At 45.3% G+C, this 24306-nt stretch overlaps 1 protein-coding gene across 1 annotated transcript in view; it reads right to left on the bottom strand.

Annotated features, from left to right (window-relative positions):
* Nucleotides 1-2817: 2817 nt before the first annotated feature.
* copg2 (COPI coat complex subunit gamma 2) overlaps nt 2818-24306 on the bottom strand; it is an 83711-nt gene continuing 62222 nt past the window's right edge. Inside the window, exons 15-24 of the mRNA XM_072471122.1 lie at nt 23244-23319; nt 22123-22226; nt 20448-20573; nt 20073-20138; nt 18757-18896; nt 15412-15583; nt 14529-14626; nt 12571-12709; nt 6527-6625; nt 2818-3274 (exon numbers count right to left, since the gene is read on the bottom strand). Coding sequence (XP_072327223.1) covers nt 3144-3274; nt 6527-6625; nt 12571-12709; nt 14529-14626; nt 15412-15583; nt 18757-18896; nt 20073-20138; nt 20448-20573; nt 22123-22226; nt 23244-23319 — 1151 coding nt within the window. The 3' untranslated portion in view covers nt 2818-3143. The remainder of the gene's footprint in view (nt 3275-6526; nt 6626-12570; nt 12710-14528; nt 14627-15411; nt 15584-18756; nt 18897-20072; nt 20139-20447; nt 20574-22122; nt 22227-23243; nt 23320-24306) is intronic.

Genomic DNA, 24306 nt, shown 5'->3' with positions numbered 1-24306 from the left:
ATGGCAGACACGGAGAGAAGTTTCCTATTTGTAATTTGGGGAGGATAAGGAAAGGGCGGAGTCAAAAACTATGGTCACTAATAAATTCAATCAGCAAAACTTCTTTCCCCAGAAATATTCAAATATGGAACTTACTCCCATATAGAGCAGTTGAAAGGAATATCATAGATGCAGTTCGTTAAACAAGAACATGAAGGTGAAAAATATTAGAAGGATGTGTTGATAGAGCTAACTGAAGCAGGGTGGCGGCAAGTTGTTCACTTGGAACATAAATGGCTTATTTTGTATTGTCCCTTGTGCCGAACTGTTCAATGATATCAATGTTCAGTATGATTAAGCTGTAACACCCACCCCTGCCGATGTGCTTTTTCCACACAACTTTGCAGAATAGGAGGACAGGAATTTAGGATAAAGATTAGCACAGTTGTTCATTTCACATGTTCTTATGGTGTGATATTGTGCCTGGAGACCAATTTGTGTAATTTCCTCTCAAATTTCACTTACATTTTCTATCAGTTAAGTTTATTATTTTAGTTCATGCTAGCTTAATTTGACAAGTAAAATTGGTGATCCACTGAATCTTATATTCTACATGGGGCTAAAAGGTTTACTGGTTTAGCACACTGGCTAAATCGCTGGCTTTTAAAGCAGACTAAGGCAGGCCAGCAGCACGGTTCGATTCCCGTACCAGCCTCCCCGAACATGCGCCGGAATGTGGCGACTAGGGGCTTTTCACAGTAACTTCATTTGAAGCCTACTTGTGACAATAAGCGATTTTCATTTCATTTCATATGGCCGGTTGTATAGACTAGGCTTTCAATCCTTTTCAACAGAAGATTAAGAAGAGATATAATTGAGGTGTATCAATTTTCTCTGGTGGGAGAGTTCAGAACAAAGGGATATAAGAACAAAGAACAATACATCACAGGAACAGGCCCTTCGGCCCTCCAAGCCTGTACCGGTCATGCCCATTTCCAAAACCCTGAGCACTTCCTTGTGCCGTATCCCTCTATACCCATCCTATCCACGTGTTTGTCAAGATGCCTTTTGAATGCTGTTAAATTTCTGATTCCACAACCTCCCCTGGCAACGCATTCCAGGCACTCACCATCCTCTGCTTAAAAAACCTGCCTCGCACATCTCCTCTAAACTTTGCCCCATGGACCTTAAACCTATGCCCCCTGGTGACTGACCTCTCCACCCTGGGAAAGAGTGCCTGCCCATCCACTCTATCCATGCCCCTCAAATCTTGTAGAATTCTGAGGTCACCACTCAACCTCTGTCTTTCTAATGAAAACAGTCAAGAGTCTATTCAGCCTCTCCACATAGCTAACACCCTCCAGACCAGGCAACATCCAGGTAAACTTCCTCTGCACCCCTCTCCAAAGCCTCCACGTCCTCCTGGTAGTGTGGCGACCAGAACTGTGTGCAATATTCCAAGTATATAACCTTAAAATTACAGCAGGACTATTTGGACATAATACCAGAAAACACTTCTTCACACAAACGGTAGTAGTCATCTGTTCAGGCTAAAGCTGCAATTGATTGATTTCTGTTTGGCAAGTGTTGTGGAACTAAGTTTGGTAAGACACAGACCATGATCTAATTGAAAGGTGGAATAGGCTAGAGTGGAAAATTCCCTTTTCTATGTATAATTCACCAAAATTCAGACTTCTGCTTGTTCAGCAGTAAAATCGCTGATTTGAATTAGCATTTTGTTGGGTGGTGGAAAAATGATTTTTGCTACTTAAAAATGCTTTCACAACTCCTGGGGCCCACAACAATACAGTTTTTCATGCTCAAAAAAGCCTTTCCTTCTTGACAAATTATATAACTCAGGTCAAAGTCTTGTACATATGTGGTGCACACTGGCTGATATTACTTTTCCTCCTTATTTTCTTAATAATTGAACATCAAATATCCAAATAATAATAATTGGGATTAAAGAGATTGTGAATTCTCAAAATGCAATGCGGATTAGTCAGCCTCTGAACTGAAAACATAGGTTAATGTTTTTAGGTGGGAGCCTTTTAAAATAAGCATTAATTTTCAGATGTCAATTTGCACATTTTGAAAACATGTTGCAGGATGCACACTACAGAAGTATTTTGAATGAGTACCATTTCAAAAAGAGCTACTGCATACAATTAGTTAAATCCATAGAAACTCGAACATCTAAGACTTGCACACAGCATCCATATCCAGAACGCACTTTGTTTGCTACTTCCCCTTTAACCTCCAAACTTGATCGTTGCATCTCTGATTTATCTATACACATTTCCCGACTCAAACTCTTCCAGAAACTGGAACTCCTTACATCCCACAATCTCTCCCCTCCTTTTCTCTTATCACCTAAACTAAATTACATTGTCGTCTTCTCTATCATTTTCACCCTCCACTATGGACCTTGGCCCTTTACAGAGATTAAAAGAGGGGAAATAAAGCATTCATTTGGTCAAAAGGTTCTGGTATTTAAGATCTTTTAAGTCTTTCTGCTAACTTGTATAAGAATTTGGACAATTCGGTTCTCACCCTGCAATGATTGAAGATTTTGCACAGCTGTTCAGTGCTAGTTAATCTTCCCAGTTAACAGGTTTCTGTACTACAGTTGCACTTCACTTCCCAGTCTGTTAAAGGTTATGGTGTGCAGATATTTACTGGGACATTGCAAAAGTACCAATGTGGTGTTTGTCATGCTGTCTGAATGAAGCTCCTGCTGTGCAGTTACATTGCAAGAATATTCAAGTTGAACAAAAGAAATGTTTCCAATGAATATTTCACTGATTTTGCAGAAATGTTGTACACTTCACACAGATATAAATGCAAAGATCATAGTTTATCTTTATTTTAGTAAATAAAGGTAGTTTCACAAAAAAACATGTATTTTTAATTTATATGAACAGTTTTGTCCTCCATTTCATGGCTTACCACTTGACACCCAAACTGTAAACATGTTAGTATGAACTTTCAATGGAGCAGTCACACCTGGTGATAACCCAGACAGACCAAGAAAAACAAATGTTTTATATTATTGACTTTTCTTTTTTAATTTCTTACCTATATTGGTCCCTATTAGAGTCAAATAGTTTAAAATGTGCATAACATCTTGATGGTGGAAACAAATGAGTTGAAACAATGCGAGTTTAACCAACGGAAGCCAGGATGACATCCACGGCCATCTCTGCCTCACTTCGGACCGTCACCTGCATGGTGACTCCATCTGCCATAGCTAATCTGGCACGTACAAGGATATCATAGCCACCTCTGAAAACCCCTGCAATAAGATGGACACAATGGTTTAAAAGGAGATAGTTTAAAATGTAAACACTAGAAAACCCGTCACTATAAAGAGAGAGAATGAAAGGTGGAGCTTAAGGTGACCTATTCCATATTATAAAACACTAAATAACAAAAGATTTTGTTACATTCTGGAAATAAGGTAGAGAAAAATCAATCTTTTCCTGTCCCTATGTCAAACTCTGTTTCCTGCTCAAACTGACTATTATGTGCATAGTTAGCCTACAATATGGGCAGCACGGTAGCACAGTGGTTAGTATAGTTGCTTCACAGCTCCAGGGTCCCAAGTTCGATTCCCGAGTCACTGTCATCCCAGTGTCTACGTGGGTTTCCTCCCACAGTCCAAAGATGTGCAGGTTAGGTGGATTGGCCATTCTAAATTGCCCTTAATGTCCAAAAAGGTGGGATGGGGTTACTGGATAGGATGGAGGTGTGGGCTCTTTCCAAGGGCCAGTGCAGACTCGATGGGCCAAATAGCCTCCTTCTGCACTGTAAATTCTATGAATATGAGCGCATGCATGAGTGAGGTAAGCCAGAGTCTCTTCCTCCTGCAGATTCTGGGGGCCATGCTTTTATAAGCAAAAGTTATAGAGTGATAGATGTTTACAGCATGGAAACAGGCCCTTTGGCCCAGCTTGTCCATGCCACCCAGTTTCTATTCTAAGCTAGTCCCACTTGCCCGCATTTGGCCCATATCCCTCTATACCTACCCTTCCCATATAACTGTCTAACTGTTTTATAGAGATGTTGATGTATCTGCATTTCCCGCTGCAGGATTATTCTAGTTGGAGGTTAGATCAGTGGAAGTAAGATATGATTGATAAAGGGGAGGCAGTGGTGTAGTGGTACTGTCACTGGACTAGTGATACAGAGACCCAGGGTAATGCTGTGGGGATCTGAGTTAGAATCCCACCAGGGTAGTTGGTGGAATTTGAATTCAACAAAAATCTGGAATTTAAAAAAGTTTAATGACGATCATGAAACCATTGTCGATTGTCAGAAAAACCCATCTGATTCACTAATGACCTTTAGAGAAGGAAATCTGCCATCCTCACCTGGTCTGACCTACATGTGACTCCAGACCCACAGCAATGTGGTTGACTTTTTAAAAAAAATTTAGAGTACCCAAATATTTTTTTCCAATTAAGGGCCAATTCACCTAACCTTCACATCTTTGGGTTGTGGGGTGAAACCCACGCAGACACTGGGAGAATGTACAAACTCCACGCAGAAAGTGACCCAGGGCCGGGATGGAACCTGGGTCCTCTCAGCACCGTAGGCAGCAGTGCTAACCACTGCGACACTGTGCCGCCCAATGTGGTTGACTCTTAAATTCCCTCAGGGATGGACAATAAATGCTGACCTAGCCAGTGACGCCCACATCCCATGAACGAATAAAGCACGTTCTGTGGGTTCACTTTGGGGTATACATCAAATAATTGCAAACATGCAAGGTTAATTTTTCACAAGTTCTAAAGAACAATTGGATGGCCTTTATCTGCCTTGATAGTAAGTACTCAGCCTCCACGGATAATCAATTCTCAAATCTTGATCTTGGTGTACAAGATAGCAAAAAATAAATCCATGCATGGGAAAAAGGACAAACAATACAAATACATTCAATTTAATCTTTCCCAAGCAAGATTGATTATGTCAGATCAGCACGAGGTGACTATGGGCCAGAACCTCCATGGAGTGTCAATCATAGTCAGATTGTCACTCTGCTCCTGTTTGGCTTACCTTAGTCTGGAGTTACACATTCCTCATCCAGACTTCCAACCTGGGCCTGATGAGAAATGTGCAGGGCAGCAGTGTCCCAGAAACAAAGCTACACATTTTTACGGTATTAGCTGTCATACGTCCCAGCTCTTTGAGAAACCATAAATATATATATATATGCACGATAAGTTGGCGAGGGGTTTGGGTGGTTGAGTGAGAGGGGGGGGGGGGAGACTTTGTGGTGGTCAGCAGTTTTAATCCTTAATTTTTCCAGGATAAATATTCTGTTTAGAGAGTTGGAACCACCTGTAGTGTCATTTAATTTGGTGTTTCAGATGGTCCTGAATGCAGGGTAATTGCCCATCAGAAATGTAAACTTCCCAGGTAATTGCTGTGCAGTTCTTGTAAGAGGACCTCTTGGGGAGCCCCAGCGCATCTCCTGGGGTATGACCCCCAGAGATTGGAAGTTCTGGGCATATGTGATAAATTGATCAGTCATTAAAAGGAGAATTTGCACAGTGGATAATGTATGTCCTATCGTTTTAGGAAAATAGCTCTATCAGGTGCAGTCTGTGAGTCATGAAATAAGTGCAGCTTTAGAAACGTAGCTAGTCATTAGAACACCATTATGAATTTTTTAATTGAGACAGAACATCATCCAGACTGGGAAGAGCAAGGCATATGAAAACAAAGCTGAATTTTAAAGTGTTATAGAAGGAAAGGAAGATTCAGAAGGTAGGAATCAGAGTTTGTACCTTTAATTTTTAGTTGTTCCAGCCCTTCTGCTGCTAAACTCCTCACCTGTCTTGTCACCTCCACTTGATCATTCCAATGCACTTAGACTCATCCTTCACATGCCTTAATCTGTATTATAACCACATCCAAACTCTGCTGCCTATAATCTAGTCTAACTGAAGTCCTAGTCACCCATCATCCCTGAGCATGCTGACTGACATTGACTCCTGGTCTCCTCATGCTTTGCTTCAAATTTAAAATTCCCATTGTTGTGTTTAAATCCTTTCATGCACTCACCACATACTATCTCTACAAGTTACTCCAGCATCACAAACCTTTGAGTACTCTCTGTTTCTTTAACTCTGACCTCTCCCATCACCCAACATTGGCAACTGTGTCTTCAGCTGTACAGGCCCTAAACCAGAATTCTGTAATTTCTTCACCAAACCTCTCCTCCAACCCCCACCCCTCCTTTAAGGTCCACCATAAAGCCACATCTTTGCTCAAGCTTTTAGTCAGCCCGCTTAATATTTCTTCTTTGGGTTAGTGTTTAGTTTTGACGGTTCTTATGAAGTGCTTTGGCATGTCCTCCACATTAAAGGCACTACATGAATGAAAAATACTGTTTAAATTTAGTTACTTGGCCAGATGGAAAGGCAGTTTGTAGCTGCAAAGAATAGCAAAATCAGACGCCAGTCAACACTTTTGTAATGCATCGGTTTACAACAGCAGCGACTGTATAATAAGGGCTCTCCTCTCCCTTAAAGGAACTTACCCGCCAGGTAGAGCGTGTGAGCATTTTTATTCTCCGGGACCTTGTCCGATCTCTCGCATGGCTGCATGCCGAGGAAACTAATTATATTATTCACCGCCTCTGCAGAAAAAAACCCAAGTAAATATGTAGTTATTTGGAGCAACATTCTGAACTGAGGCACCAGGAAATAAATCAAACCCAATGGTTATAGGAATGACTTCTACTCTGATTAAATGTTTGATTAGAATCTGTTGGATAAAGGTGTATGCCACACTTCAAAAGTAGTTCATTTGCATTTTCGTTCCTTCTATCCTTAGTATTAAATGACCGATTGGTATCTGTGGTAGTATGTATTGGGGGTCATGTGGGACTGGAAGCCCTAATGTCATTGGCTGACAGATCCCGGGTCCTGGTTGGCCGTTGACCGCATACTCCGCCCTGAAGGTGAAGTATAAGAAGCCGGTGCCTTCCCCCGCAGGCCAGTTTACTATCGGGCTGCTGGGGAACAGACACGCTTAATAAAGCCTCATCGACTTCACTCTATTTGTCTCACGGAGTCTTTGTGCGCCACAATTTATTAAGCGTGCCTAAAAAGGACTATGGAGCTCAGGATCATTCCAGAATGCCTGAGGATCAGCCCCCACGCAGTGAATGCGGCAGCAGCCTTCAAACACTGGCAGACTTGCTTTGAGGCCTACATCACATCGACCACAGGCCGAGTCTCAGACGAACAAAAACTGCAGGTCCTGCACTCGAGGGTGAGCACGGAGATTTTCACCCTCATTGAAGACACCCGCGATTTCCAGACGGCCTTCACAGCACTGAGAAGTCTCTACGTTCGCCCAGTTAACCAAATCTACGCTCGCTACCAGCTCGCGACAAGACGGCAAGCTCCCGGAGAATCGATGGACGAGTTCTACGCCGCGCTGCTGATTTTGGGACGAGCCTGCAGCTGCCCGTCGGTGAACGCAAACGAACACACGGACATGTTAATGCGCGATGCTTTTGTTGCAGGTATGCAATCCTCCCAAATCCGCCAAAGACTTCTAGAAAAAGAGTCACTAGGACTCTCAGAGGCACGGGCCCTGGCAGCCTCGCTGGACGTAGCCGCGCGTAATACCCGCGCCTACGGCCCCGACCGCGCGGCAGGCCATTGGGCCCCGTACGTACCCGCCGCGGCAAACCCCCTACCCCCCCCCCCCCCCCCCCCCCCGGACACCCCACAGGCTTGTGCAGTCCAAACGCCGAGTCGCACCGGGGGCGCCCGCTGTTATTTCTGCGGCCAGGCGAAGCACCCCCGACAACGCTGTCCGGCCCGCGCAGCCATCTGCAAAAGCTGCGGGAAAAAGGGCCACTATGCGGTGGTGTGCCGATCCCGCGTGGTCGCCGCCGTCCCGGGAGAACAGGGAGCCCTACAGGCAGTCTATGCCTCCCAACCCCCCAGCACGCCATGTGCGACCCGCAGGCGCCGCCATTTTGGGTCCCGACCACCGCGGCCCCGGGAGAACTGGGAGCCCTGCACGCCGCCTACGCTCCCCAACCCCCCTCCCCGCAGTCCATGTACGACCCGCCGCCGGCGCTCCCGATTTGGGTGCCGGCCAACACTCTCCACGGAGAGGAGGGGGTTTTTCGCATCCCTAACGCCACCCTCACCCCCGTCCCGCGCCCCACCCGCCGGCGCCACCTACCTTGACCCCGACCACCGCTGTCCCCGACGAGGGAGCTCCGCGCGGTGCCAGCGCTCGCGGCCCCACGACTGACCCGCCGGAGCCGCCGACCTGGGCCCTCACCCCCGTCCCGCGCCCCACGCCTGACCCGCAGGCCTGGGCCCCGACCACCGCTGTCCCCGGCGAGGGAGCTCCGCGCAGTGCCAGCGCTCGCGGCCCCACGACTGACCCGCCGGCGCCGCCGACCTGGGCCCTCACCCCCGTCCCGCGCCCCACGCCTGACCCGCCAGCGCCGCCGACCTGGGCCCTCACCCCCGTCCCGCGCCCCACGCCTGACCCGCCAGCGCCGCCGACCTGGGCCCTCACCTCCGTCCCGCGCCCCATGCCTGACCCGCCAGCGCCGCCGACCTGGGCCCTCACCCCCGTCCCGCGCCCCACGCCTGACCCGCCGGCAATACAACTTACCTGGACCCCGATCTCCGTCCCCGGCGAGGGACCTCCTCACGGTCCCAGCGCTCGCAGTACTGACCCGCCGGCCTTGGCCCCGACCACCGCTATCCCCGGCGAGGGAGCTCCGCGCGGTCCTAGCGCTCGCAGCCAAGGAACTCCGCGCGGTCCTAGCGCCCGCGGCCCGGGCGTTCGCATTGCAGGAACTCCGCGCGGTCCTAGCGCCCCCCAGCACTCAATGTGCGACCCGCAGACGCCGCCATTTTGGGTCCCGACCACCACGAGGGGAGGAGGGGCCCCGCCATCTTGGACCGCCCCCGACCTGTACGACGCATGGGGGCGGCCATTTTGTCCACCCCCGACGCCATCTTGTGACCCCTCAGCTACGGGCGAGGTATGGGGGTGGCCATTTTGTCCATCCCCGACGCCATCTTGGACGGCAACAACGGACCCCACCCCACTACTACAACCACGGCTCGCTTCGGTTACACTCGATCAGGCTCGGCCCCGGACTCTCCAGACAACGACGACAACGGTCCTAATTAACGGCCACGAGACGCCATGCCTAGTCGACTCCGGGAGCACGGAAAGTTTTATACATCCCGACACGGTAAGACGCTGTTCCTTAACTACCTTCCCCAGCGCACAAAAGATTTGCCTAGCTGCAGGATCCCACTCCGTACAGATCCAGGGATTCTGCATAGTTACCCTAACGGTACAGGGGAGGGAATTCAAAAACTACAAACTTAACGTCCTTCCCCAACTCTGTGCCCCCACCTTGCTGGGCTTAGATTTTCAATGTAACCTACAGAGCCTTACGTTTAAATTTGGCGGCCCCATACCCCCACTCACTATCTGCGGCCTCGCCACCCTCAAGGTGCAACCCCCGTCCTTGTTTGCGAACCTCACCCCGGATTGCAAACCCGTCGCCACTAGGAGCAGACGGTACAGCGCCCAGGACCGGACCTTCATTCGCTCCGAAGTCCAGCGGCTACTAAAGGAGGGCATAATCCAGGCCAGCAATAGTCCCTGGAGAGCGCAGGTGGTAGTAGTGAAGACAGGGGAGAAACAAAGGATGGTCATTGACTATAGCCAGACCATCAACAGGTACACACAACTAGACGCGTACCCTCTCCCCCGCATATCCAACATGGTCAATCGGATTGCCCAGTATAAAGTCTTCTCCACCGTGGACCTCAAGTCCGCCTACCATCAGCTCCCCATCCGCCCAAGTGACCGCAAGTACACAGCCTTCGAGGCAGACGGGCGATTATACCACTTCCTAAGGGTCCCTTTTGGCGTCACAAACGGCGTCTCGGTCTTCCAACGGGAAATGGACCGAATGGTTGATCAACATGGGTTACGGGCCACGTTCCCGTACCTCGACAATGTAACCATCTGCGGCCACGATCAGCAGGACCACGACGCCAACCTCCCAAAATTCCTCCAGACTGCCAAAGCCTTGAACCTCACGTACAACGAGGACAAGTGCGTTTTTAGCACCGATCGGCTAGCCATTCTGGGCTACATAGTGCGCAATGGGATAATAGGCCCCGACCCCAAACGTATGCGCGCACTCATGGAATTTCCCCTCCCGCACTGCCCAAAAGCCCTGAAACGCTGCCTGGGGTTCTTTTCATACTACGCCCAGTGGGTCCCCCAGTACGCAGACAAGGCCCGCCCCCTAATACAGACCACGACTTTCCCGCTGTCGACAGAGGCTTGCCAGGCTTTCAGCCGCATCAAAGCGGACATCGCAAAGGCCACGATGCGCGCCATCGACGAGTCCCTCCCCTTCCAGGTCGAGAGCGACGCCTCTGACGTAGCTCTAGCGGCTACCCTTAACCAAGCGGGCAGACCCGTGGCCTTCTTCTCCCGAACCCTCCACGCCTCAGAAATCCGCCACTCCTCAGTGGAAAAGGAAGCCCAAGCCATAGTGGAAGCTGTGCGACATTGGAGGCATTACCTGGCCGGCAGGAGATTCACTCTCCTCACTGACCAACGGTCTGTAGCCTTCATGTTCGATAATGCACAGCGGGGCAAGATCAAGAATGACAAGATCTTGCGGTGGAGGATCGAACTCTCCACCTTCAACTATGAGATCTTGTACCGGCCCGGAAAGCTGAACGAGCCGTCTGATGCCCTATCCCGCGGGACATGTGCCAACGCACAAATTGACCGCCTCCAAGCCCTCCACGAGGACCTCTGCCACCCGGGGGTCACTCGGGTTTACCACTTCATCAAGTCCCGCAATCTCCCATACTCCTTAGAGGAGGTCCGTACAGTCACAAGAGACTGCCACATCTGCGCAGAATGCAAACCGCATTTTTTCAGGCCAGATGGAGCGCACCTGATTAAGGCTTCCCGTCCCTTTGAACGCCTCAGTCTCGATTTCAAAGGGCCCCTCCCCTCCACCGACCGCAACGCGTATTTCCTTAATGTAGTGGACGAATACTCCCGCTTCCCTTTTGCCATTCCCTGCTCCGACATGACCGCGGCCACAGTCATTAAAGCCCTGAACAGCATATTCACACTGTTCGGTTACCCCGCATACGTCCACAGCGACAGGGGGTCCTCTTTCATGAGTGACGAGCTGCGCCAGTTCCTGCTCAGCAAGGGTATAGCTTCAAGCAGGACGACCAGCTACAACCCCCGGGGGAACGGGCAAGTAGAAAGGGAGAACGGCACGGTCTGGAAGGCCGTCCTACTGGCCCTACGGTCCAGGGATCTCCCAGTTTCACGGTGGCAGGAGGTCCTCCCGGACGCTCTCCATTCCATCCGGTCGTTATTATGTACGAGCACTAATCAAACGCCTCACGAGCGTCTCCTTGTCTTCCCTAGGAGGTCCTCCTCTGGAACATCGCTGCCGACCTGGCTGGCGGCCCCAGGACCCATCCTGCTCCGAAAGCATGTGCGGACACATAAGGCAGACCCGTTGGTCGAAAGGGTTCACCTCCTCCACGCAAACCCCCAGTACGCCTACGTGGAGTACCCCGACGGCCGACAGGACACGGTCTCCCTGCGGGATCTGGCGCCCGCCGGCACCACGCACACCCCCCCGGCACCATCAACCCAACTGCCCCCCTTCCTGCCACCGCCGCACCCCGCGACCGCCCCCTTCCCAGGAGGATCAGTCCCCCTCCCCTTTGCACCGACAGCTGAAACCGTGCGGCTCCCGGAGGCGACAACGCTGGTACAAGCACCACCACCACCGCCGAGGCGATCGATACGGACGACCAGACCGCCCGACCGACTCGTGGCGTCGATGTAAAACAAAGATGGACTGTCCAATGAACATTTTGTTTTTCCTATATCCTCTGTAAATAGTTGTAACAGGACGATACTGTCCAATACGGTACTACCATGTAACTGTTCTATCCTCCCAGGACCAGTACTGTAAACCCTTACCACCATACGAAGCATCACCCCGCCGGGTTCATTTTTGACAAGGGGTGAATGTGGTAGTATGTATTGGGGGTCATGTGGGACTGGAAGCCCTAATGTCATTGGCTGACAGATCCCGGGTCCTGGTTGGCCGTTGACCTCATACTCCGCCCTGAAGGCGAAGTATAAGAAGCCGGTGCCTTCCCCCGCAGGCCAGTTTACTATCGGGCTGCTGGGGAACAGACACGCTTAATAAAGCCTCATCGACTTCACTCTATTTGTCTCACGGAGTCTTTGTGCGCCACAGTATCTAAACCACAAGTACTGTGTTAAGATTTTAAAAAGTTATATATGGTAGATTTAAACTTTATACATTTACCCATGAAGTGAGCACATTATTGATGGAATAATTATTTTCACTTTTCCCTCATTTGGTTTACTAATGTCACTGTCTTAGGACTGGTAATGAGTTGCCCTTCGGTTCCATGTCCTCCTCAGACATTCTGGAGAAGAACTTCCATGGGGTGCTACTGATCTGTCATAACGTTGGTCGAAGATTTCCCTTACCATCCAATGTCTTCACAGAAGACAGCGCAAATGTTTCTTCCTTTTGAAATTCATCACCTACTTTATCCCAAGCAGCCGTAAAGTTAGGCTTCAGGACCTTCTGTATATGATCAGACACAGTCACTTCCAAGTCTTCTAACTATCGGACAGAGGAGGAAGGTGGTCTCATGTTAGTCCATCTGAATGCTAAACAGATCTCAATAATAGTTTCCATCTTAAATTAATTGGAACTATTAAATGCACAATTCACTTCACAATCTTTGTGCATAACAATTTGCTTTTGTATAGCACTGTAACAGGTTCTAATGCACTTCACAAAACTGGAGTGGGGGTCAGTGAAGCAGTAGGTATCAGCTTGGCTTGGGGAGTGGGGCGGCGGGGGGGGGGGGGGGGGGGGGCAGGGAAAGAATAATAATTAGAGGAGGTGAATGAAATTATGGTAGAGAAGTTAAGATTTTTCTTAATTTGTCCTTCGAAGATGGAAACAGATGTGGCAAAGTCTGGATTTCTTAGTGAGGTAGGGAGATCTGTGAGGAAGTCAATGGAGGCAACAGGTTACAGGCACAGATGTAGTGTAGCTCTGATGAATTAGATGTGGCATTTTAAGCTGAATTCCGATTTTATGACAAAACAGGCTACAATTTAAGTGAGGCTTGAGCAAACAAGTGGGAAAAGAGGTGAATTATGTCTTAAAGTACAAAGTGTTTCTGGCAGGAACCAAAAAAGATGGCATTGGTCTTGAGCTGGAGGAAGATCTGCCTTATCCACCATTTACTGTCAAAATCAGATCAATAACTGTGGTTAGTGGCAGAGGTATAGAGCCAGTATATAAGAATATTAGCTGACCCCACTCTTGAAATAATGCTGTTGAACGATACTAGATTATGAAAAGAGGTCCAAAGGCAGGATCATAAACATGCTGGAGACAACAATGAAACTATGAAAGAGAATACTGTCACAGAGGAGAGGTGGTGGAAGAAGAATGGATGACCATATTGGAAGTTGTGGAGTGGATACATTAGCATTCAACATTTAGGATAGTGTTGGTGATTTTTGCCAGAGTGATCTTAATGTCTTTGGTGGGATAGAAAGCAGATTTAAGAGTCCAAAAGAATGATGAGACAAGTGGGTGCCATGTGGATGCAGATTATGCATTCAAGAATTTTTGATTGGAAGGTGTGCTTAGAGATGAAAGATAGTTGGAAAGAATAAAGAGGTTGAAAATGAGCTTTAAGATGGGGAATGATGACAGCTGTTTTGAAAAGTGAAGGATGAGGTGGAGAAAATAGTGGCCATGAAAGAAAATATCTGGTATCGAAAGCAAACATTATACTAAAGAGATAGTCAACTGTGTTCCTGTGAGATGCTGAAGTTGGATTGCTCTGAAACATTTACCCTTTAACGCTAAGCCCTTGAATTTACATGCAAGAAATTATAAAGATTGTGGTGTAGGAAGCACTTCAGCCCCTCCTAGCTCCACAGAAATGCTTTTAAAGGTACATTTAAAATGTAAATTCATCTGCTTGGTGGCAACCGCTAAAGAACTTTGAAGCAGAGCCCCGACTCTTGGAACCAGCTTCTCCGAGGGAGGCAACACCTCTAGATATACCTCACCAACCGCTCGAGAAGCCTGATATTTAAGAGCATATTTCTTTTCTTTGCTCTCCAAGTGTACTAAAGTCTACCCTACTTAATTTAACTGTCTGATAGATTAATAATTTTAATCTTAAAATCACCTATTGTTTCTATCAAATCAATTATAGGTTAATTTATCTCAAAAATGTCCTCAAATTTTACTTTAACTCACATTCCTCTGCATTAAATTGAATTTGCTTTTAATTAGGCCCAATCTGTCGTGTTCATCTGAAATCACCTTCATTTTTTCTCATAGTTTGTCAGGCTCCCTAATGGAGATTATATCTCTGGGCTTAAAAATCCCCAGAACCATACCTACTTACCACATACTCATCATCATAACCCTCAGCTTCTGGCAGTCCAGTGTTGGAATCACAGTCTTTCACTCCAAATTTCATTGTACAGCTAAATGTGCAGGAAACTAAGGAATAAAAACAACAAACAAATAAGACTTCAGAAGAGGAATAAGATTAATTAACATATATCAAACTGAGTTTACTTTCCATGATGGGACCTGCATTTGAATCCAACAGAGTGAAGAGATGAAAGTCTTGCCTATGCTGGCTAATTAAGAGTTCTAAGGAAAAAAAATTTGAGACAGTTTTAACTAAAATAGGAGCAAGTGCACAGCATAAAACCGTCAGTGATCTGGCACTAATTAACAATCTCATTAAGTGGCTACAAATACGACTGGATGACGATTTACAAGGTGGCGTTTTTATTTGATGTGCATTGAACAATTGGAGCCGAGGCCTATTGATTAGTTGTCTTCACTCTGTGTCCCACTTGCTTTTGTTCAATTTGACTGGCCTTCAAAGGTGTAGGACTAAGATGCATTGAAGTGTATGGAGGGAGCCTTACCCCTGCATTTATCCAATCCTATACCAGTTAGCCTGTTAGTGCTCAGTAAAGAAATTCCTTTACTTTCATTATCAAAAACCCAGGGCTGGATTCTCCGCCGGCGGGATGCTCCATTTTGCCGGCAGCCTGGGGTTTCCCGACGGTGTGGGCTGCCCTACAATGGGAAACCCCATTGATCCACCGGCGTAACGGAGCATCCTGCCGGTGGGGCGGAGAATCCAGCCCCCAATCTTTTCTCTTTCTCCACCACCGTAAAGCAACCCAGGTATGCAAAATTTATCTTAATTTGTCCAACTCTAAATCTATGTTTTCTTGATACCATATTTTGTTCCAGGTAATATTTACCTGCTGTGGGATCATCCTCAGGCAGCATCACCAGAGTGTAACACGAGCTGGGCTGGTTAAAATGAAGGGCTGGTGCTGCCACGCAACAAACCATCTCGTATGCGTCCGAAGGCTCCATCTGTACAGTGACTTTCTCAAGTAACTGGTCATTCAGAGTGTTGGTACAGTCAAACTGAATGAAAGAAAAGTGTGACACAGAAAGAGTGAAGACAATCAAGCAATAGGCTTCATTGCTAGTTGGTTAATACAGATTAAATAAAAAGCAACATCTCCTAAACTCTCACCTAGTCACCACTAGTTCCATCATTCATACAGTAATAGGCTAATTCTAAAATTAATTGTTGTTAGCAATCATTAGTGCAATGTGTCCAAGTTTGCAGACGACACTAAGATGAGTGGTAAAGCAAAAAGTGCAGAGGGTACTGGAAGTCTGCAAAGGGATTTGGATAGGTTAAGTGAATGGGCTAGGGTCTGGCAGATGGAATACAATGTTGACAAAAGCGAGGTTATCCATTTTGGTAGAAATAACAACAAAAGGGATTATTATTTAAATGATAAAATATTCAAACATGCTGCTGTGCAGAGGGACCTGGGTGTGCTAGTGCATGAGTCGCGTAAAGTTGGTTTATAGGTGCAAAATGTGATTACGACGACGAATGGAGTTTTGCCCTTCATTGCTAGAGGAATGGAGTTTAAGACTAGGGAGGTTATGTTGCAATTGTATAAGGTGAGGCCACGCCTGGAGTATTGTGTTCAGTTTTGGTCTCTTTACCTGAGAAAGGAAGTACTGGCGCTGGAGGGTGTGCAGAGGAGATTCACTAGGTTAATCCCAGAGTTGAAGGGGTTGGATTACGAGGAGAGGTTGAGTAGACTGGGACTGTACTCGTTGGAATTTAGAAGGATGCGGGAGGATCTTGTAGCAATATATAAAACTATGAAGGGAATAGATAGGATAGATGCGGGCAGGTTGTTTCCACCAGCGGGTGAAAGCAGAACTCGGGGGCATAGCCTCAAAATAAGGGGAAGTAGATTTAGGACTGAGCTTAGGAGGAACTTCTTCATCTAAAGGGTTGTGAATCTATGGAGTTCCCTGCCCGGTGAAGCAGTTGAGGCTCCTTCATAAAATGTTTCCAAGATAAAGATAGATAGTTTTTTGAAGAATAAAGGGATTAAGGGTTATGGTGTTCGGGTGGGAAAGTGGAGCTGACTTCACAAAAGATCAGCCATGATCTCATTGAATGGCGCAGCAGGCTCGAAGGGCCAGATGGCCTACTCCTTCTCCTAGTTCTTATGTTCTTATTAGTCATGCGTGGAGCTGCATCAGCAACAAAAAACTACTGGGCGCAAACCAAAATAACCATGTTATCCCTAAAGGAGAAGGAAAGCCCAAGAAGAATATTTTCTTCTCAATATGCATCCACCTATATTGAAAAAAGTGACAAAAATATATACCCTGTCAACAATCCATTAAATAGTGACCTTAAAGATACATTTCAGGCTCCTTTCCTACTTATCTGGTGCAATAATGTGTAGAGGGACCCAGAATTACTTCAAAAGAGACCTACACATTCAAATTGGCCTGGGAGATAACAGAGCCATTGGACCTTTCAGTCAGACTCTATCGTCTGGGTACTTTCTGGACTTCCTTTTTAACATTAACATACAAAGTTATCTTCAGGAAAATGGGTATAAACACACGTCTATATATATATACATATATATAAATAAAAAAACTGAAGATAAAAGATTTTCCAGTTTGGTACTGAAACCAGGCTGACAAGACACACAGGCCAGGAACAGAAACTGCTACATGAGGCCCTGGCTGTCTGCAAGAGCACTCAAGTCAACAGATAAACTCGCTATCACTATATGGGCTTTGTGACTGCCCACTCATGTTTACACAAAAGAATACCCCAGTCCAACGCCAGCATCTCCACATCACAAAAGAACAAGACCATGCTATGAATATATAACCAATTTCCAGACACAGGTGATCAACTTTGCAGCAGGACGAAGGACAGACAACAGAAGCCATCAGACTCCATAATGGGCTATTAGCTGGTCAGATGAGGGTGCTTCAGAGGACAATGGATCTTGACAATCACCCAGAGTGAACAGGAGTATCCTGTTTATTCCCATGAACAAGTTTGGTTCTGGATGGGACAATAGAACTCAGGCCAGTTTGGGGGGGGGGGGCATATACCCATGACTCATTGCTAGCAGACCAGTATAAAGGAAGGAAGATCGAAACAGATCTGGAGTGATAAGTTGGGAGTCCCCCAGACGCAACCATCACAAGAAGACGGGACCTGGGTTTTGAAGTCCAGAGAAGGTATTCACATTGAGTGATCATAACCTGGCTAGTCTCCTTCACGAAGTATGAGTAACACCTAGAGCTCAGCTGTGAGTCTGAGCCATATTGTGAGAGAGAGAATTGTGAATAAAATTGCATTAAACCGTGATCCTGTTTTGTCTTTTGTTCATCTAGCAAATAAGGCCTCCTGGGTAAAACTTGTGAGTAATAAATGGTCGAAGCGTCTTGAGATTTTACAGATCCAACACTGTCTTCATAATCCCAGCCCTAAATTACAAGTTTACTGTTTTAATCCAAGACTCAAATGAGCCTTCTTTCAGTTTAATCTGCACTTTCACTGGACATTAATTTTTAAACTCTGAACTAATACAATATTACTGACCAAATAATCTCGGGTTGACATTGGAATTTAAGGAGATCATAGTGAAACTTTATGCTATAGTTTCAACTTCAGAGTGAATCTAAATGGAAGTCACTGAAAAGACAAAACCATATTTGAGAATATCATCCTTAAAGGCTGAGTAGGTATTTATTTGTAAAACCACTAAATTCAAAGAATTAACCACAAGGAGTATCAGAGCAATTAGTTTGGACATGGCTGATTTTTCTTGTGTCTCGCTTCAACTGAAGCCTCTTTTGGCTTCTGGTTGAACTGACAATCTTCATGTGGGGAAGCACAAACATGAGCCAATGCTCTAACACTCCATTTTCACACCATGTTGCATTTACATAGTGCCTTCACTGTAGAGAAAATCTCCCAATGCACTTCAAATAATGCAATATTTAACATTTTTAGTATACGGTTTCACTGGATGCAATGTCACAAGTGCCGAATCTAATTTTTAGGAATGGCATTTTTACTTCATCTTTTGCACAGAGCAAAGCAACCTGGTGCTACAGATGTCTGAGCAAGCAGTACTTCACCTTTTACATCGACTTCATACACTATTGTTCCATGTCATCTATCACAAATGGTATTTTTTATGTGGATATTTTCAATACAGAATTCAAAAACGAATGACAATAATTACCTGAAAGACCATAAATTTTTTAAATGTGTGCTTGATGCAACGGACCACATATTCAGTCTCTGCTTCTGTCAGCTGTACAGGCGCTGACGACTTGAAGAGTGAGCCAAGGTGCTTGAATTCTGGAATGGCTGCCAGTTGTTCTGTGTACATATTTACAATAGAAAAAACAAGAGTACTAAAAGAACATTCGGTATATTCCATCCTGACACTATAAAATATCTGTCAACAATGATAAAGTATTTTCAAGCTGTTTAGCCGAACAAATCTACGCCAGTTTTTATACGGCACACAAGCCTCCCAACCCCCTTCATCTAATCCTAGCAATATATTCCTTTGTTCCTTTCCAAATCTTCGCTGAAATGCACCTATGCAATTTTCTACAACCACTTGCTGTGATCGTGAGTTCCACATTTTAGCCATTCTCTGGCTAAAGACGCTTCTCCTGAATTCTACATTAAATTTTTAGTTACTATCTTACAGTTATGGCCCCTGGTTCTGCAAATTGAAACATCACTATGTCTACCATATCAAATTCTTTCATAATCCTAAAGATCTCTATCAGGCCACTATCAGTCTTCTCTTTTCTAGAGAAGAGTCCGAAGTTTGTCAATCGTTCCTCATAGGTCTTACTCTACACCTGGAATTCCTACAATGCAGGAGGCGGCCAATCGAGTCTGCACCAACCCACTGAAAGGGCACCCTAACTAGGCCCACTCCCCCACTCTATTCCCGTAACCCCATAACCCCACCTAACCTGGACACAAAGGGGCAATTTAACATGGCCCATCCACCTAACTTGCACTTCTTTTGACTGTGGGAAGAAACTGGAGCACCCGAAGGAAATCCATGCAGACATGGGGAGAAAGTGCAAACTCCACAGTTGCCCAAGGGCTGGAATTGAACCCAGGTCTCTGGCACGGTGAGGCAGCAGTGCTAACCACTGTGTCGCCAGCCTCTCAGTTCTGGTATCATTCTAGTAAATAGTTTTTATACCTTTTCCAGGGCCTTTCTCATCCTTATAACTTGGATCGGAACTGTTCACAGAACTCCGAAGTGCGGTCTAACCAGGTACATTATAGACAGCTCCCATCTCATCCAATAGTTTAATAAAAGACATTACAACAAACAGTTAGGATAGTGATTCATGGCCATAGATCACACACAGCAGTACTTTATGGTAGGAAAGCTTTAACGAGAAGCTAGAGACTTTGCAAGTACAGATTCAGATCTTACGAATGGGGTGAATCTAAATACATGAAAAAAAACAGAATGGCATAAAGCTTTCGAACTTTTTGTCAAAAATTAAACTTTTTTACCTTGGAATATGTCTTGGCGCAATGGTGCAATCTTCTCTAGCTGTTTACTGGCAACAGGTGTAAGCTCTACAGGGAGAACACAGGCAGAAGCAGGTTTATCCTATTCTCAGAATTTCAAAACCAATACAAAAATGCAAGCGTGCATCCACATGTATTACCAGGCTACCCCATTATCTCACATAAACCTTGCTTATTTTAGAATTTGCAAATGAGTCTATAATAAACACATTGGGTGGGATTTTCAGGTAATTCCTGCCAGTCGACCCTTCGGTAACTGCTGACGGTAACTTTCCGCTGATGTGTGATTTGCCCGTACGTAAAATGCACACTTTTACCATAACAGTAAATAGCAGGTTACTCTGCTCAGCATCCTACCACTTTTCTGCTCAACATTAACAGCAGTAGCCAGGGGCACAGACTTCATGTCAAATGGTTTATCTGAAGGCTCCAGGGTGTACTGATGTAAAGCTCGCTCCAGTCCTGGAATAGACACCGACAAACCTGGGGGGAAAAAAAATCAAAAATGTAATCACTTCCCTTTAGTATATAATCATCAAGATACTGGATATTAAAATTAAACCTTAAAATATAATAATTTATTAATTTTAGTCCACATTCAGTTGAGCACAACCATCTTCATTGGAACCATAATAAATATTTATGTGGTAGCACTGCGGTATCTCTCATTAAAACTGCTAAATCTTTCAGCTGTCCCCAAGCAGAGAAAGAGGTTTTTCTCAATCCTTTGGGAGAAAATGCCAAGTGCAATCATCAGGTGAAAATGTGAGAATCTTGGGGATAAATTGGACCAGAGTACACAGAGGGTTGTCAACTCTGGTTGGATAAATTCCTGGAGGTATCATCATTTGAGCCTCTTCCTAGTACGTCGATTACATGCTCCTGCTACTGGTCACCTAGCATGTCCATCCTCGCAGCGCAGTGGAAAGTGAACAGACTCTCTCCTGCACTGCTCAGAACAGTTAAAATTCTTGAAAACTCCAGGACAATGCTGGAGCGTTGGCAACTCTGCAAAATTCCAAGCTTATTTTAGTCTTATATTCTGTTTTCAGATCAATATTTTCACTTTAAGTGTCAGCTGTGGCTTAGTTGGTAGTCACAAAGATCTGAGTTCAAGTCCCATTCTAGGACTTAAGCACAGGAATCAAGGCTGGTAGTCCAGTGCACTATTGAGGGAGTGTTGCATTGTCAGAGGTGCCGTTTTTCAGATGCAACATTAAACAAAGGTCCCGCCTGTCTGCTTGGATAGATGTGAAAGATCCGTGGCATTATTTTGAGGAAGAGCAGGGGGTTATCCGCGGTGTTCTGGCTGACATTTATCCATTAATCAACATCCCCAAAACAGATTATCTAGTTGTTAACACACTGCGGGAGTTTATTGTGCACAAATTAGTTGCTGAGTTTCCTATATTATCAACAGTGGCTACACTTCAAAAATATTTCACTGGCTGTAAAGCTCTTTGAGGTGGTCTTCAATATGCAATTCTTTTTTTTCTTTCATAAATTTAGAGTACCCAATTCATTTTTTCCCAATTAAGTGGCAATTTAGCGTGGCCAATCCACCTACCCTGCACATCTTTGGTTTGTGGGGGCGAAACCCACGCAAACATGGGGAGAATGTGCAAACTCCACACGGACAGTGACCCAGAGCCGGGATCAAACCTGGGACCGTGGCGCCGTGAGGCAGCAATGCTAACCATTGAGCCACCGTGCTGCCCTGCAATTCTTTTTATTATAAATTCCTAAATTTATAACAGAAACTACCAATGTAAAAATTTTCACACTAATTACACTCTCCCATTAGTTGGCAGTCCTGAAGCCCTGAAAGTCTCTCTTAGCAATGTGGGGGGAGGGATGCTATGCCAGAGGCTCTAAACATCTATCTCAGCAGTGGGTCTGAAATTATGTTTAGCAGCCACTGTAAGACTTCAGTCAATGGTTGAAAGTTAGCTGATACTGAAGAGATACAGAATGGTCCATCACCGTCCCCATCCAAACATCCAGAGTTAAAACTTCCAGAAAACCTACTCACCATTAAAAATATAGTTCGCGTTGAGAACTTTCTGCCGTTGCTGTAATACATTCACGTAGAAAGTCGCACGATCTCGGACTTCATCATCACAGTCCATCATACACCTGTGAGGTGGAAGGTTTCAGATTCACATTACACTTTTGCCAGTGAATAGCCCATAAAGATGGGAGATTAAATAAGTAGCTTACAATAATTGAGCTTAACTAGGCTGGATCCAAACCAAGGTCCTAAACATGAATTGACAAAGTGCTAACTAGCTACTTCGCAATATGGAAATGTGGATTAACACAGCAAACAACTGAATCTGTCAGTTGTTCGGAGTAACTTCAAAAATACTTCAACCTTTGGAATCCTTAAGAAAATATACATGTGGAATTACTCAGAAAATTGTCATTTGCAACATCGAGAAAATTCATTCTGAGTCCCAACCTTCCTGAAGAAATGAGGTTCTGAGTAGACACTTATAACCCAATTATTTTCTCTGGTTTCTCTGACCCAACATCTTTTGAGGGGATATTTGGACGACTATCCTGAAACAAATCTTTCCCCCCGATTCTCCAGAATGGGTAGGCTTCTAAGAATAACAATGGAAGAAAATAATTTTGATCACGGAAGTCCCTCTCTCGTGCCCTGCCAACCCATTTTTGCACCTGACCCTTGCTTGGTGCATCATGAAACCAACATGTTGAGTGATAAAGAGAAAATAAATAAATCTCCACCTTTCACCCCATTCCATAGCTCATCCCAGAGTATCATGATGCTCTAGGACTTTGAATGTCAAAAATGAGCTCTTTCTAATACAAAAGCAATATACTGCGGATGCTGGAAATCTGAAATAAAAACATAAAATGTGGAAAATACTCAGCAGGTCTGCCAGTATCTGTACAGAAGCAGAGTTAATGCTTTTAGGTCAGATCTCTCATCAGAATTGCCAGCTTCTGTGCAAGGTTACAGACCTGAAACGTTAACTGTGTCTCTCTCCACAGATGCTGCCACAGCTGCTGCCACAGCACCTGAGTATTTCCAGCATGTTCTGCTTTTATTTCAGCTCTATTCTCTGCTGATCAGCTAAGTTTTGAAACAAGGTAAAGCCAACGACAGGTGGATAATGTGATTCTCACCTCTGTAAAAGAACCAAGACACTTGGAAGCAGCTCCTCATTTTGGGCTCCAAATTTAGCTAATGCGCTGACAGCAGCTGCAGACAGAAAATGCAATAACAAGCTGGTTAAAAGATCATGCACAACATCAAATAATGAAACACTTATAATAATAACCTTTGTCACAAGTAGGCTTCCATTTAACACTGCAATGAAGTTATTGTGAAAAGCCCCTCCCAGTCTTATTGAAATATATCCAAGGATGATTTGCTATGGCTTTTGTAAAGCGCTGTCCATTGCATCTTCTCCATGATTTCCTACGTTACATTCGCTACACTTCGAAAGTACTTAATTGGCTGTAAAGACCTTTGAGATGCTCTGTGGTCATGAAAAACACTATGTAAGTGTAAGTTTTTGTATGATTACATCTTCTAAATACTGAGGTGCAATTTAAATGGTAGGTATTATCACAGCTATGATATGCTGTAAACTTAATATCTTTATTTTCTTTTACACATCCTTTTGGAAGTAACATTTGCCAATTTGTTGGCAGAGGTAACTTTTCCTTATAACCAGGAAAATCCTTTATACCCAACAAGGGGTTAGGATCATGCACTATCTTTGTCAGTGTGCTGGAGGCAGATTCAATCGTGGCTTTCAAATGGGAATTCAATAATTATCTCAGGAGAAAGGATTTGCAGGGCTATAGGGAAAGACAAGCAAGTGAGGTTGGGCAAGTTACTCTCACAGAGAGATGATATGGATTCGATGGGTCAGATGACCTTGTCCGTGCCACAACCTTCTATGACTGAAACGCAATGCTCCCCAATCAATAGTTCATCAAGGACACCTGTACCCTGGATTATATTCAGGATTCATAGCAAAGCTTCAGAAAACTTTGTGTGGTATCGACCATCTGCTTCAGACAGCTGAATCAGTTGAGCAGCATTTACGGTGCATCCAGCTGCACAGTGAGTGCAGGATTAAAGGGTCAAAAAGTTTTTACTCATCCTCTCCATTCTTTTGGATTTTATTTTCTGCACTCGATCCTCTTGAGCAAGGGATGGACAGAGACGTGTGCTCTC

The sequence above is a fragment of the Scyliorhinus torazame genome, chromosome 13, assembly GCF_047496885.1.
Source record: "Scyliorhinus torazame isolate Kashiwa2021f chromosome 13, sScyTor2.1, whole genome shotgun sequence".
Classification (NCBI taxonomy): Eukaryota; Metazoa; Chordata; class Chondrichthyes; order Carcharhiniformes; family Scyliorhinidae; genus Scyliorhinus; species Scyliorhinus torazame.
Note: the sequence above shows the minus strand (reverse complement) of the source record. Positions and strands in the feature narration are given on the sequence as shown.